The sequence below is a fragment of the Schistocerca serialis genome, unplaced genomic scaffold (genome assembly GCF_023864345.2).
Source record: "Schistocerca serialis cubense isolate TAMUIC-IGC-003099 unplaced genomic scaffold, iqSchSeri2.2 HiC_scaffold_1406, whole genome shotgun sequence".
Lineage (NCBI taxonomy): Eukaryota > Metazoa > Arthropoda > Insecta > Orthoptera > Acrididae > Schistocerca > Schistocerca serialis.
The window spans coordinates 2,622,835-2,639,266 of record NW_026047632.1 but is presented as its reverse complement, the minus strand read 5'-3'; the positions used below and the strand labels follow the sequence as shown (position 1 = coordinate 2,639,266).

General features: G+C 42.6%; 1 protein-coding gene across 1 annotated transcript in view; it reads left to right on the top strand.

Annotated features, from left to right (window-relative positions):
- LOC126442767 (uncharacterized) overlaps positions 1 to 15,392 on the top strand; it is a 79,782-nt gene extending 64,390 nt beyond the window's left edge. Inside the window, exon 4 of the mRNA XM_050090797.1 lies at positions 15,284 to 15,392. Within this exon, the coding sequence (XP_049946754.1) occupies position 15,284 (1 nt within the window). The 3' untranslated portion in view covers positions 15,285 to 15,392. The remainder of the gene's footprint in view (positions 1 to 15,283) is intronic.
- The last annotated feature ends 1,040 nt before the right edge of the window (positions 15,393 to 16,432 follow it).

The following is a 16,432-nucleotide window of genomic DNA, read 5'->3' as shown; positions in this document are numbered from 1 at the left end:
CAACAGTAAACAATTTCATTATTCAGAAAGGTGTCGACACAACTGCAGATCCTGTGAAGTCTTGGTTCCAGTTACGAAATGGTGCCTTGTTCTTAGAAACAGGCAAAAAATTGCTTCGAACTACACTGTTGCAGGCATTCCCTGTCTGGGTGGCTCACCATGCTTTAAACTCAACCCGCAGTGTGGTTTATACAAGATCACTCGATGGATTATCAAATGAGGACATTCAAAATTACCTGTGTGATCAGGGAGGAACGGCCGTACATTGAGTAATGAAATGGATTGAGAAGTAATTGGTACCAACCCACACTCTCTTCCTGACGTTTGACAGAGTTCATCTTTCATTGAACATTGTAGCGGGATATGAGATAATTTCAGTTCGCCCTTACACCCCCAATCCTACGCGTTTCTGTCGGTATCAGAGGTTTAATCGTTCCAGCCAGTCATGTTCCAATATGGCCAAATGCGTTACCTGTGGTAGAGATGCCCATGAGGGTGATTGTCCACCACTATCCCCTCATTGCCTCATCTGTATGGGCCACCACGCTGCTTCTTCTAGAGAACGTCCTATTTTTAAAAATGAACGAATTATTTGGGAAACCTGAGTGAAGGAAAATGTGTTATTCGCCAGTAGTAAGCCCATTGCTCTCTCAGAGGATCCTCACCTCTCCTCCACCTACTAAGGAGGTAGCCATGCAGACTTGCGATCTCACCTTTAGCGCCACTGTCGTCAGAGCTTAACCTTCATCGGCTCCTGCTAAATCATGGACCCCAAAATCGGACGCCTGGACTTCCAAAAAGAGCCTACTCGAAGACTTTTTATGTAGCCAGACCTCACAATCATCTACTACTCCTTCATCTCAAAATCCTGCTTCAAAGTAGGCTCGTAAGTAACACAATTCCTCTGCCATGGCATGTCTCTTCTACAGCGCCACCCAGCGATATCCGCCCTCTGCCAGCTTCTGTGTTCTCAGAGATGCAAAGCTGGTGGCCGATCAACAACCTGATTAGTGGCGGCAAGAGCTACAATGTATGCGTCAGGATCTTCTGCCTCTGACTAAATGCCATTCCATCTCATTGGCCACCAGCTCTCAGTGGTCGCTAAGCTTACGACTACCATAGTGAGATTTTTCCTTTTTTCGTCCACCATATGTCAATTATCCTTTGCAATATGCCTTCCCTCATTTCCAATCAGTCTGGTTTGATCTCCTCTCTGTTGCTGGTGTTCTGGCACACAGGGGACTTATGATACTATCCAGGAGCACCCATTTCACTTACACTTCCTTCCAATCTGGCGCTGGCGCTGTACATCTTTCCCTTCTCTGTTTGTACCATATACATCTCATCGTCCACAGCAGTGGCAATACCCGATCTGCTTCATCTCCTTGGTCAGCCCCCACCCCCCTACTTGCTGGTAAGGGACTTCAAAGCTGACCAGCCACTTTGGGGATCTCTGTGTCCTTATCCGAGATGCTCCCTATTGATTGACCTCTTCCACCAAGCGTTTGCCTCAGCACTGGGGAACCCACATTTTTGTCTGCCTCCACGTCAACCTACTCTCATTTTGACCTTGAATGGTTCGCTGCTGATACATGCTTGAGTCACCATTTTCCATGTGTCCTTCGATGACAGCCACAAGTGCCATCTATGTGCCTAAGGCGCTGGAAGTCTTCCCAAGGCCATTGGACACTTCTCTCCTCTCTAGCAACATTTGATGACCATAAATTTCATAGCATTGACGATCAGGTCACTCACGTTACGAAATTTATTCTTACAGCCATGAAACGTTCAGTACCTTATACCACCCCATTGCCCATGAGCCCCCGGTTCCTTGGCGGAACGAAGCGTGCTGTGACGCAGTACGTGTGCAGTGACATGCTCTTCGCGTTTTCCACCATCATCCTATGTTGGCCAACTGTATCTGCCATAAGCAGTTACATGTGCAATGTTGTCACATCACATGCAATACCAAGAAGGCAAGCTGGGACTTCTTTAGTAGCGCCTTTAATACCTACACTCCCACATCAATTGTTTGGAGTCGAATCCGACTGATAACCAGCACGTCAAGCTCTCCCTGACATCTGGGCTAACTGTAATGCAGGATTCCTTAGTGGACCCACTCGCAATGCATAACTCATTGGGTCGACACTTTGCTGAGATTTTGAGCCCTTCTAGTTACCCACCAGCATTTCTGCCGAAGAAACGATTAGCTGAAGAGCGACCTCTTGCTTTTTCCTCTCAAAGTCGTGAAAGCTATAACGCCGTTTTTCCTATGCTGGAACTCAGACATTCACTCTCCCCCTCTCGCTCTTCTGCACTGGGATTGGATGATATCCACGTCCAAATGTTGCTGCACCTATCATATCCTAGTTATGATACCTCCTTCGCCTTTGTAACTGACTTAAGGTCAACAGTAACTTTCCCATAAGATGGCGGGAAGCAATCGTCATTCCTGTTGCAAAACCGGGAAAGGACAAACATCTCCCCTCCAGCTATCGCCTAATCTCTCTCACACGTACGGTTTGTAATGTTTTGGAGCCTATGGTAAATTGGCATTTAGGGTGGTGGCTGGAATCCCGAAGCCTTTTAACAACTGACCAATGCGGTTTCCGACAGCATCGTTCTGTCCTTGATCATCTTGTTGCTCTCCCCACTTATATCATGTACAATTTCCTCAGGAAACGCCAAATTGTAGCTGTATTTTTTGATCTGGAGGGGGCAGACGTAATCCGCACACCGTTCTCTTGGGCTTTCGTGGTTGGCAACCCCTTTTCATTCGTTAATTTATGACAGAGCGTACATTTAAGGTGCGTGTGAACACTACTCCGTACTTTCTCCCAAGAACACAGGGTGCCCCAGGGCTCCATGCTAAGTGTTGTACTTTTTGCCATCGCCATAGACCCAGTTATGGATTGCCTCCTTCCCGATGTCTCAGGCTCCCTTTTGGTCGATGATTTTGCAGTCTACTACAGCTCTCAATGGACCAGCCTTTTCCGACCTCATCTTCAAGGATATATCGATCACCTCCACTCATAAAGCATCTACACTGGCTTCCAGTAAGATCGTCTGTGTAAATTTTTGGAGTCGTACGAAGTTTTATGTACGTTCCCTACACATAGGCTCTGTAGGCCTTCCGTTCACTGACGTCGCCAAATTCTTGGGACATGTTTGAAAGTGAGCTGTTCTTCCGACGTTTCAAATCTTTCGGCTCACTATCTCCGATCGCTCAACACGCTCCATGTTCTGAGTGGTATCTACTGGGGAGCAGACAGTGTTCCTCCTCTGCCCAGATCGCGCCTTAGTGCGCTCGAAATTGGATTATAAAAGCGTAGTTTACGTCTCTACATGAGTGTCTTTTCTTCAGCGTCTACATTCTGTCCACCACTGTGGACAGCGTTTAAAAAAAAATGGCTCTGAGCACTATGGGACTTAACATCTTAGGTCATCAGTCCCCTAGAACTTAGAACTACTTAATCTAACTAACCTAAGGACATCACACAACACCCAGCCATCACGAGGCAGAGAAAATCCCTGACCCCGCCGGGAATCGAACCCGGGGACCCGGGCGTGGGAAGCGAGAACGCTACCGCACGACCACAGCGTTTAACATCTCGAGTTTTTTACACTAGCCCCATGGAGAGCCTTTACGCTTAGACTGCTGACACTCCACTGTTCAGTTGGAGAGCTGTCCTTCTGAGTCGTTATGCTAGTCGTCTATCTTCTGTGCCTGCTCATATGACTCATGCCCTTTCTTTCGAACCCTCCTTGGATTTAGGGTATGCTGACAGCCCTTCCTCTCTACTACCACCGGGAATCTGCTTCTGTCAACTGCTACACACCACCCTGGCTTCTCCCTCGGACCTGCCTTCTCCGTGACGTTTCTCACCTTCCCAAGGTTAGCACCCCCCAACTGTTTATTGCTGGGCATTTGCTGCTCTGTTTGCACAAATGGAGGATGCCACATTTATTTACACTGACGGCTCCAAGACCACCTTTGGTGTTGGGAATGTCTATATTATTGACAACACCCCTATTAGATTTTGGCTTCCCGACCATCTCTCTATCCCATCCACCCACTGGTCCACTGGATTCAGGACTGCCTACACATACACCACTTAGGTGGCATCTCTGTGGCATTCTTCTGGATCCCAGGGCATGTTGGTATGTGTGGAAACGAGGGAGCCGATACAGAAGCAAAGGCTGCTGTCTCTCTTCCTCGGCCCGCTGTTCGCATGGTTCCCTTTGCCGATATACAGAACGTGTTATGTCATCGTGTTGCTCTTTTATGGCACACACACACACACACACACGCACACACACACACACACACACACACACACATTGCTCTGTACATCTGGATAATAAATATTGGGACACAAACCTTCTTCCCTGTGCTTGGACATCATCATCCCGGCCTCGTTGTCGGGAGGAGAATATTTTAAAACTAGTCTCCAGCACTGTCTTTTTAGCCATCGACATGTTTCTAAGTGGCGACTCTCCCCTGCTCTGTCCCCACTGCTCTCAAGGGACACCATTTACTTGAGTGCCCCTATTTTAATCCGCTATATGCCTGTTTACAGCTGTCGCCTGATATTCTCCCATTTTAGAAGATGATGCACGCTCAGCTGATGGCGTCCTTGCGTTTATAAGTGTTAGTGAGGTGAGATTCGTCTTTTGAAGCTCGTTTCTGGGAAAACAATCCCACTTCAGTAGCACTTTTCTGAGATATCTTTCCGTTTTCAGTGCCCCTCCTCCAGTTTTGCTCCCATTGCTGCTGATTTATATTCCTGTTTTTACCCTTCACTGAGCCACAGAATGGGCGGTTGTGACGTTAGCTGTTTTGTGCCCTAAAACAATGGTGAAAAAAGTAACAACAGGCATGATTAACAGAAACTCAGCCTACAGTAGATCACATTTCTCTCTGTCAACACATTTAGAGTGCTGAGATCACATCATTTATTGCTGGGAAGAGGGGTGCAGGGGCAGCCTCTTTACCCCAGAGCAGTATTTGCATCCAAAGTTTTCAGTTATTTGTTGGATATAATCCAATCATTGTCTCCCTCTACAGGTTTTACTCTCTACTGCTTTCATGGCATTTATTTCCTAATGTCTACACATGTATCCTATTATGCAGCCCCTTCTTTTCACAGTTTTCCATGTACTACCAGTATCATAGATCCTGCAGAGAACTTCTGCAGTTCCTTTATTCAGTTCACCTTATTCTCAACATCCCCATTATGAATGCTCCAGTTCTCTTCCTGTATCTCCCATAACCCATGATTAACTTTCATACAATACTGTGCTCCGAATGTACATTCTCACATATTTCGTCACCAGATCGAGGCCTATCTTTGGTACCAGAAGCCCCAATTTTTCCTAAAAAGATGTTTTCCTGTGTTACTTTACTTCTTGTAACAACCTGGCTTTGTCTTTTTGTGTAAATTTGCTTCCCAGATAGCAGAATCATTTAAATTCCTTTACGTTGTGGTCTCTAATTTTAATAAGTTTGTCACTGAGCTGTTCCACTGCTCTGCAATACTTTCATCTTTCTTTGTTTAAATCACAATTCTGTGCTCATCCAACTGTTCACTGCATTCAACAGCTCTGGTAATACTTCTTCACTTTTGGTGAACATGGTAATATCACCAGTGAATTTTATTAATGCAATACCTTCTCCCTCAGTTTTAATTTAATTCCTGTGAAGTTTATTCAGTTCCACAAACGATTCCTTGATGTTAAGTTTGAATAACTGGGGAGACTAACTGAATCCCTGTATTGCCACTTTTTAGTCGTATTACTTTTTTAAATTTTTTACTGTTCTGTGTTGGTTATTGTACATTCAGTTACGTATATAATCTTCCTGTCTTCTATAAAATTTGTATTTTTAGAATTTCACGTGCCACATTATTTTACATTGTCAATCTTTTTGAAGGTGGGCTAATCCAATGAAGGTTCCATTGATATTCCTTACGCCTTGCTTCCCTTATCAAATGCAAGATCAGATCTACCTTTCTGAAGCCTTTACCTTTGTTAAATACAATCTTTTCGTTCTCTAAGTGATCCTCAGTTTTTCCTCCCGTTCTTCTACATATTAATCTTGCCAGAAATTCTAATTCATTCGCTGTTTAGCTCATTGTGCAAAAGCTTTTGCATTTACCGGTCCTTCCTCGTATCTCAAGTGTACAGATGATATTTTTTGGGAAGGCTGCTGGTTTATCTCTAATGTCAGAGATGGTACAGATGAAGTTGAACAGTCGTTTCATTGCAACCTTCTGCAAGCATCGTATAAGTTCCAAAGGAATGTTATGTAACCATTCTGCTTGGTTTTTATGCTAGTCTTCCATAGCTTTGTTATTCCTCTGTTATTCTCTGGGTATAATGACTAATGTTTCCCAAATCGACTTTCATTCCTCCTCCTATGGCTTCATCCAGTAGTTCATTTACCTCATGGAGGTGCTGCTCTGCGTACCATTTTCATTGTACTGATGAGCAAATCCCACAGTGGACAATTCAGTAATGACAGCACATGTTAGGCCAAATGTCTTGAGATTTTTCCTGAATATGATGTCCCAGAGATCATATACATTTCAAAACTTGTTGTTGAATAAGAAATTTTCTTAGTCGCTCGATGTGTTAATATGATACTTTTCGAAGTTTCGAAATATCACTTGTCCTTACCATTTTACTATCTGTTACTATTATAACAGTTATAAAGATAGACACTCATACAAATGCCTGTACCTGAAGCACATTGTTTGCTCCATACTGTTTGGTTTCGGGTGCCAGACATCATGGATTCGTATCCACCCAATCCTAGGACGTTTATTATATATAGTAAAAGACAATATAGAAAAGGGAGCAGACGAATTGCAAGACAGTTACGTTCTGTGGGCTACATACAAATAGGCACAAACCACTCGCATGGTACAACTTGATGTGATTGTCACTGGCAAGTCGTTTGCACTATCTGGACAGCTACTCTTGTTGTCAGCTTGTGTTCTGGGTTTGTGTGTGTGTTTGTGTTTGTGTGTGTAGGCCCACCGCCACCACCAATGCCGGTGCATCCCGCCAGTCACTTGTTGCTGTCTCTCACATGGGGTGAGTTCCCCCATTAAAGTGTAAATTCTCAGTCTAAATTTAGTTAGGTTCATCAAAGTGAAGTGGAAATAAAATCAGAACATACAGTCAGATGAATAATAGGGTGGTATCCACAGGATCAGGTCGTAGTATCATGAGAGAGGGGTTAATTAAGAACAGGTTGGTAGGGGAAATAGTGATTTATTGTCAACAGTTCAGTGATTAATCTGATTAAAATCAGCAAACCGATGCCAACAATAATTCAGACAATGCCGTACACAGAAAATCTAGTCGCAGGGAGAGAGTATGAGTGCACTGAATGTGAAACACGCTGCATCACAAGAGATGTATTGGAATGGTCTAGTAGGGGTCAGGCAAACATACATTTAGGAGACCATTTCGGGTGCTTGGCAGGATTGAGAGAGGAGAAATAACCCAATAATTTGCCATGACATTTCTGCTAGTAAAAAGAAATATACTCGCCAAGCACCAAACAGAAGCAAACGTCAGCAGAGCCTCAACTTGTCAGTGTGTGGACCACCTTGATCGCCCCTCTGTAATTTTGGTGCTCATGGCCCTCTAAACCTGTTGCTCAAACTGACAGAAACATCATCTACAGCGGGCAGAGCTTTTGCTTTGCATATGTGTGGTTACTGGGACTGGCTGTTACGTCAAAGTCCACAATCATTTGTGGTACACATTCCTGTCTCTGTCTTGCCCAACAGTCTCCTACACTCCTACACTCTCCAGCTACCTCTAGCACCATGGCAGTTATTCCCTGATGCCTTTACATGTAACCTATTACCCAGATGCTTGTACTTGTCACAGTTTCCCGCATATCACCGTCCTCACCTATTCAGCACAGACGTTCCAGAGTTCCTCTTTTATAGTTTCACCTAATTTCAACATCCTCCTATAGCATCGCATTTAGAATTCCCCAATTCCCGTCCTGTTTTCCCCGTAATCCACGAGTCATTTTCATGCACTACTGTGCTGCAATCGTACATTCAGATTTGTCTTCCACAAATTAAGGCATCTTTGGTATTAGTAACTTTGTTTTGTGAGGAAATTCCTGTTTTTCTATGCTACTTTACTCCATACAACAACCATGCTTTGTCCCTTAGCGTGAAATGGCTTCATGGGTAGAAGAATTAAAATAAATATAATTCGTCTACTTTGTGGTTCTTAATTCTGAAGTAAACTTTGCCACCATGTTATTTCTGCCACTCCCCAATACTTTCCTCTTTCTTCAGTTCATTAATCCTAATTCGGTGCTCATTGCACTGTTCATTACATTCACCAACTCATTCTCACTTCCAGTGAACAAAGAAATATCACCAGTGAATTTTACCAACATAGTCCTATTCACTTTCAATTTAAATTAAATTCCTGGAAGATTCTTCAATTCCACCATCCATCCTTCAGTGTTCAGTCTGAACATCTGTGGAGACTACCTGCATCCCTGTCTTTCACCATCTTTCATCAGAGTACCAGTTCTTGTTGATTATTGTACATACTATGTTACCTGCTTCTCCCTTTGTCTCATATCTATTTTTAAAGAAAAAATTCGTACATTTTCACTGTTTCACATTGTCGGTCGTCATTTAAAGATTTACAAATCCAATAAAGATCTCTTGATTTTTCTTATTCATTTCTTCCTCTATCAAGTCGAAGGTCAGCTCGGCCGCCCTGGATCCTTTGCTCCAAATTTAGCGTACTCAAACAGGTCCTCAGCTTTGTCTTCCATTCTCCTGTATGTTGTTACCATTCTTGTCAGTAATTTGGCCTTGCGCGCTTCCAGAATGTTTGGATTATCCTTTTCTGCAAGTCCGTTGTTATAACTCATGTCTCATGGATTATAAAGACCAATGTGAATACTCATCTGATTGCCATGTTCCCAATGGTCACGTAAGTTCCGAAGGAACATTAACTGACCATTTTGGCTTGTTTGTATGCAACTTTCCTGTAGCGGTGTTAAAATGTGACTCTAACAGACAGTCCCCCACGTTTTCCAATTAAGCTTTCATTTTTTCTTATGTCTTCAGATAGTTCCTCCCACTTATAGAGGTCTCTAACGTACCGTTTTCTGCCATCTGTTTTCCCCTGCACGTTTAACAGAGGAATTCCTTTCGAACTCTTGTTGACACTTGCGCATTTAGTTTCACTGAAGGTTGTTCCGACTTTCTCATGTGGCGAATGTGTGCTTCCTACGTTCATTTCTTCTGATTCTTCGTGCAGTCATTCTGCTTTTACGTCCCTCAAATTTCTACTGATTTCATTTCTTAGTAACCCATAATGCTGTATTCCTGCCTTGTCCTTTTCCTTTTCGTCAAACATTTCAAACGATTTCAGTTGCCTGAGACTGCAGTCATGTGTGTGAATTACGTTTGCCCATGTGTGTGTGTGTGTGTGTGTGTGTGTGTGTGTGTGTGTGCGCGCGCGCATGCGTGTATCTATTGTTGATGAAGGCCTATGGACGAAAGCTTCAATTGTGAGAGTCTTTTTGTTGTGCCTATCAACAACTCAGCATGTCCACCATATGGTGACTGCCAACTTTCCTTCTCATTATATTGTTACAAATATTTCTTCAGAGTTCCTCTCCTTGTACCTACATTTATTTCTCAAACTTTCGTTATTGACATTTTCGGAGACGTCAACCACTGTATGCCTGAACTACCAGCTATGGCATTCATTATCGCATTATCTAGAACTTCATAGAAATTCAAATTTCCATTCCATTACTCAGCACTTCAGTATCCATTTATTTACACATTGATTCCTCATGACAATTCTCTTAAAATTCACTTCACTCCTCATCATAACTAAATTTTGATCTGACTGCAAATCGGTTCCTTGGTACACTTTACAATTCAATGCCTGATTTCGGAAGGTGTGTCTGGTTGTGATGTACTCCAGCTAGAAACGTCTTTACCATCTATACCTCCGCCTCCCTCCCTAAGAGCCGAAAACGCTGAGACACAGAAGCAGTCATGCAAATGTCACAGAATACAAGGTATAGCCTTGCAGCAAGTCCACCATCGAGAACATGTGGCGGAATGATGCAGGAGGGCTCCTCCACAGGGAGCGCTTGTAACAGTAACACCGACGACCTTAAATGGCGAGCGATGCTAACGTTAAACATCTGTGAGGAATTTTTGAGAAAGTTGTGGCTGTGAGGTAACCTAGTGAGAACAGAACAATCAGGCTGGGATTCTTTTCAGAAACACACCAGTAGAGTATAACCAACAGTAAACAGGTGGGGTCAGGAACAGACGTCCTCCCAGCACAAAAGCAAGCAGTAACATTATGTATTAATATTGGTCACCAGCCTAATTAGGCATTCTTCTATCAAACAATATAATAAAGCAGAAGGCTGTTACTAAGGCTAACCCAACCTTCCTTGACACACACACACACACACACACAAATTCTTTCTTTATATCTGTTCACAGTGCAACACAGTAACCAAAACCTTGCAGATAAATGTAGTAATAACTTGGAAGTCAGACAAACAAATGGCTAATAAGATAGCAAACAGTAACACATGCCTCTCAACAACATGTACCTTAAATGAACTAGATGCAGCAGTTCATAGAATCAATCACCAACACACATGAAACTAATAGCAGTACTAAATGATTCTGATTTAAATGAAGGGTTCTTAAAGTCATAATATATAACATCATTGCTTAGTACAGGCTCTGTATGCCTGTGCATTAACCAACTTGAATTAGAACAGCTAACACAGGAAGTATTTATTTTTTAAGCTCAGTCTGAAGCAATTGAACAGAATGCAAATCTAACTGCATTGGCTGTGAAGGAGCCTTTACTTTGCTTCATTAACTAATTAGCTTACAACATGAGGACCCTTAAACTTTTGTGGTTTGAAGAACCATGCTTATTAACAAAACTTCACATGTATGTATGGGAAATGGTAAGTATTCTCATCAATATTTATTAAGTGAAGCACAATCAAAACGTAGCTCTCTAAATAACAAATGTGCTTTGATAAGCAGTCTTTTAACATACTCAAAATATATTTGGCTGTGCAAATGCCAACACAACTTTAAAATCTAGTTCAGACACTTTCTCGTGAAATGAACAGTGATAAAACTTCGTAATTATGATCAAAGTGCATAAATGCAACAATTAATAATCTTTTTTGACTTCAAAGCCATATTACTTATCTTTTAACTAAGAACTTTAATATTCTCGGGCAGCTGGTCAGGAAAGGCAAATTATTTAAGGAAATGACAGCAGATAGATGTAAAAATGCACTGGAAATGGAATATTTCTCAAAATAAAAAACTGAACTATCAACACTATAACTCCACAAATTAGAAAGCAATCACAACTACTTTTACAGCTGCCAAATACGTCTCTGTCATAAGTTAGGACACACCGAATTGGTTTTTAATTTGGGATAATCATGGGTGTGAGGTGGAGCTTTTAGCAGCACCATGATTATTGTTAGAATCAACCATATTTCACAAATACTTGGCCCATTTACAGACTGCCATATATAACAATTTCGTCGAAGGCAGGTGGCACTGGTGGCATAATTTGCAGCGGCTGTTAACATGGCGGCGGTGTAGTCATAGCAGTACTGTTGGCCTCACTCTGCTGCAGACCTTGGCGTCGGAATTTTATTTTTACAGGTCCAAAAAGCAAGCCATGATGTTAGTATCACCAAATACAGCACCCAAGGTCCATAAATAACGCTCTTAACCTCCCCTGGCCGCAAAACTCGAAGAATATTAGCCATAATGATGAGCTGCTGTTAGCGAGATGTTAACTGCAGCACTGCTCAGCTTAGCTCTCTGGCAGATGTCACAAGACCTAATACATTCAGTGACCTTTCTACTCGCACTATTGGCAATCACTATAACATTAGCCAGGTTATCTAGACGGTACATTGGCTCACTGTGGTCCGACACTAAGCGAAAATAATCTGGCATCTGTATCAAATTGGCTAGACCAACACACCCTCCATTCGTCAGTAATGAACTCATTCCTTATGTAAAAGATATTTTTAAGAATTTTGGAATGTTTCTTAATCTGGGAATACTGTATGTTATCAAAATTTACTTCCATAGAAGTCGAATTCTCATTTTGGTGGTACCTCATGTTTTTGTAAATTTGTTCAGTTTTCTTTTTTGCCTGAAACTTCCTTCATGTAATTATTTTGTAAAGTTCCATCTTCATTTCATTCCTTGGCTACCTCATCAATAGCATTGAGACAATGCATCTGCCACATAATTTTCTGTACCCTTTACATAGCAGGTGATGTGGGTCTTGTGATCACTGGCGAAAGCGACTGGGAGAAGGTATTGGAGGTCATCAGCAAATTTGAACTTGCATCAAGTGCGAAGCTAATCAACATAAAATCATGCATCATGAAAGTGGGGTGTGGAATATTTTTGCAAAACAGACGAGACCTCAATGTGGTTGCCCATACGAAAATTTAGGATATTGACTACAGGTCTGATATCAATCGTGCTACTGCAGCAAACTCTAGGAAAATCCTTCACAGCGTTCCAGCTAGCATCGGAGAACATAGCGCGAGAAGACTCGACGACATCCAAAAGCCAGACTCTGCAGATATGTGCATGGTCTCTGAAGTCAACTGTGTGGCACAGGTTTTACCAGTAAAACGTGAAACAGCAGCAATATTTGTCACAGCTTTGGGTCATTTTGTAACTCTTGGTAACATTTTCAAGGTAAAGTTTGACATGTTGACTATTTCCGCTGGAAACCTGGGGGATAAAATCTCACCGATGCTATGGAAGAAGACACCCACGATCCTCACGTCCCACTTACCAGACGAAATTACTCCAACTGTCTTGAATCCAACCCTAGATGTAGAGCACATCCCCAATGGCTTTTATCATTGTGCACAATTTTCATTTGAACTCAGGTATACTCGAAACAGAGTTCACCCATCGAATATGGTAGAAGTTAGGAACATATATGTGGAATTTATTGGGAAGCAAAAGCAGAAATGTGACTGTTCAAAAGAGCTGCACTACGGCCAGAAGGTCATTTGGATAAATATCAGCAGCCCTCCCGTACCAACAACTGTGCAAACTACTAGCACAGGGCGGTAAACAGGAAAGTAGCAACCACAGCAAAACATGAAATCCATCTGAGAAATTCGCCAACACGCAAGAATTGCGACCTGATAGACATAGAGGAAGACACGATTGTGTGCGCTTCACCGAAGGACGTCTGGCGAGTTATCAGACAATTGATAGCCACAATAACGCGAACTCTACCTTGCCTGTCGATTTTTTGAATCCTGGCGATGTAACATGTTCATTTATAATGAAGAAATGCTGTAAACAGAGTTAAGTCATGCCCTTGGTGCTACTCACACACGCCAAGACTGCCTGTCTAGACAAGCACAGTGTTATGCTTGGGAAAGAAAGGTCGTGTACAATCCGTATGTATGCAACAGAACAAACACAAACGAAATTGTAGTCACAAGGCCCATGTAATCAATGCAGTCTAGTCAAAGCCTGCTGGAGGCATCAGCATAACTAGCAAGCGAACAGTTTCTTCAGTGCAGTTTCTTCAGTGGGCACAAAAAGTTTGTGGGAAAACTTATTGTTCATTTGCACATTAGTAGAAAACATGTGAAATTTCAGTTGTACACAAGTGTCTCAGTAACATCGCTGAATCGTAACCTTTAGGTTCCCCACGCCTGTTGTAAGTAGGTTGTTTAGGTTTTCTTATTGGTAACGCCACGTAGCGCTCTGTATGAAAATCACTGGCTGTGCTGTGTGAAGTCTGTGGCTGGTTGGAATTGTTGGAATACTCGCCATTGTAGTGTTGGGCAGCTGGATGTTAACAGCGCGTAGCGTTGCGCAGTTGGAGGTGAGCCGCCAGCAGTGGTGGATGTGGGGAAGTGAGATGGCAGATTTTTGAGAGCGGATGATCTGGACAGAGACAATACATTTGTAAGACTGGATGTCATGAACTGCTATATATATTATGACCTTTGAACACTATTAAGGTAAATACATTGTTTGTTCTCTAACAAAATCTTTCATTTGCTAACTATGTCTATCTGTAGTTAGTGCCTTCAGTAGTTTGAATTTTTTATTTAGCTGGCAGTAGTGGCGCTCACTGTATTGCAGTAGTTCGAGTAACGAAGATTTTTGTGAGGTAAGTGATTTGTGAAAGGTATAGGATATTGTATGTCAGGGCCATTCTTTTGTAGGGATTATTGAAAGTCAGATTGCGTTGCGCTAAAAATATTGTGTGTCAGGATAAGTACAGTCTTGTATAATTGTTCAAAAGGGGACGTTTCATACTGTATACACCTAGCATGTACCTGATGGCTTACAACAGACAAGACATTCCTGTTCTCAGTAAATGTACTTTGCCTGTCATGTGTCGCTCACATTCGCGAACTTTAACTTTCAGTGTGCTACAATCATGCGATTGTGAGAACTTATTTGGCCTTGACTCATTTGATTTGTTTGGCTTTCAAATTCAGTAAAATGTGCTGGCATTCAATGCATTCAATGCTAAAGACAGTGTAGCTATTTTGCTAAAAGAATTCCCTTAACTCTTTTCTGAACGTTTAGGCAAGGCTAACAGTTTTGTTCCACATATTGGTCTACTATGAATTTCTATGGTCAACCGAAATTTTACCAGGCTAGAACTGTTTCTATTGCATTACTGGACGAAATAGCCGCTGGAAATAAAGAATTGCAACCTACCGGAGCTATTGTTCCCATTGGTTTTTCTTCCAAACTTTCAGGTCGCATTCGCCTCTGCTTCGACTTCAAGTGCATGGTCAACCCACAAACTGATTCATACTTACTCCTTACCTCGCTCATAGGATCTCTTTGATAGATTAGGCGCTGGTCGCTACTCTTCAAAAATTGATTTGTGTGATGCGCGTCTTCAAATAACGCTCGATGAAGAACTCGAAAAGTGTGTATAGTGAATACTCATTTGTGCTTGTTTAAATATTTGCGTTTGCCTAGTGGCAGTGCTTCCACACATGATGTTTTCCAATGTTATTAGGAACAGCTGACTGCTCAAGTGCCAAACTGTTCAAACTATTTAGACGATATCGTTGTAGCAGTTCGTACACCTGAAGAACACACTGCAAGTTTGCGTGCTTTGGGTGTTACCTGATGCAGGACTAAAGTGTAGACTGGACAAGTGTGATTCTTTTTTAAACATCGTCCAGATTCACAGATCCCGAGGACGCTGTGGCCACAACAGCTGTCAAAGGGTGTCGTCACGACACCGCGGGACGACCCTGTGGAGACGGAGGCGTCGCTTCCTCCTCTCGTCCTACCCAAGGAGCTGGACCCGCCAACGCCGCAGCAGCTTGCGGCTTCTCCATCTGGTTATGGGTCTCAGGAGTTGGATGCTTGCCCTTCTGTGCGTTTTCCGGGGGACGTTTGCACCTGAGCGCAGACCAGATGGCGGGCTACAACTGGAAGCCTGACGTCCGCTGCAGCCACAGTTTCCAGTCCACCGCTGCCTCCACACTCCTGCCTTCCCTCCCGTTGTCGCGCTCCTTATACGACGAAGGTCCGTCGTTTTGGGGGGAGGAATGTTATGGCGTAAAGTCGAGCGCCGGCACCCAGTCGGGAACGATAGAGCAGACAGGGTTGTGAAGAAGACGTCACCCAATATCACGCTGACCGACCTCTATCTAGGACCACAACGCGACAGCTGCGGCCTTCAGGGGAAGAGAACATGAGCGCCACGCCCAACTTGTCGCGGCCACTTCTACAGCAGAGATTAGTCACATCAAGACCAGTGACTTAGGAATTGTTTATACTGAAGAGATTTCTTTCTTGCATGTCGCCCTTTGTTTGCAGCACTTCTGTGTTATTGTCAGAGTTAAGTAATGTCATTGATTCATTTCGTAATAAAACTCTTTATTACTATTTGCTAGAAGTATTGTCTAGTGATCCGAGAAGGAGGTTTCCTAGGCCGCCGGTATTCGACGGCTTGACAGTATACAACAAAATTCAGTCTGGAATCGGAACTAATGTGTCTTAAGTACTGGTAATAACACCAATTTTTAACTGCAGACAGAAGTTGCTCGACTGTCAGCACATTAGGTACAGAAGTAAATTCAGTGAAAGATCTCAAATGAAGATGTATTTTAAGTACAGAGCTTATGTGTCGGCAATCTAGATATAAGGAAATTCATAAGAGTTTTATATAAATTCCACATAGCACCAAACATGCGTCTAAAAATTATTTTTCAGTAAGAAAATATTGTAGAAAACTGGTGTTCATTAGTAATAGAGAATTATTCGGTTTGTTTTGAATTTTCACCAAAAGGAGAGTCCCTCTTTGAACTTATGGTAGTCCATAA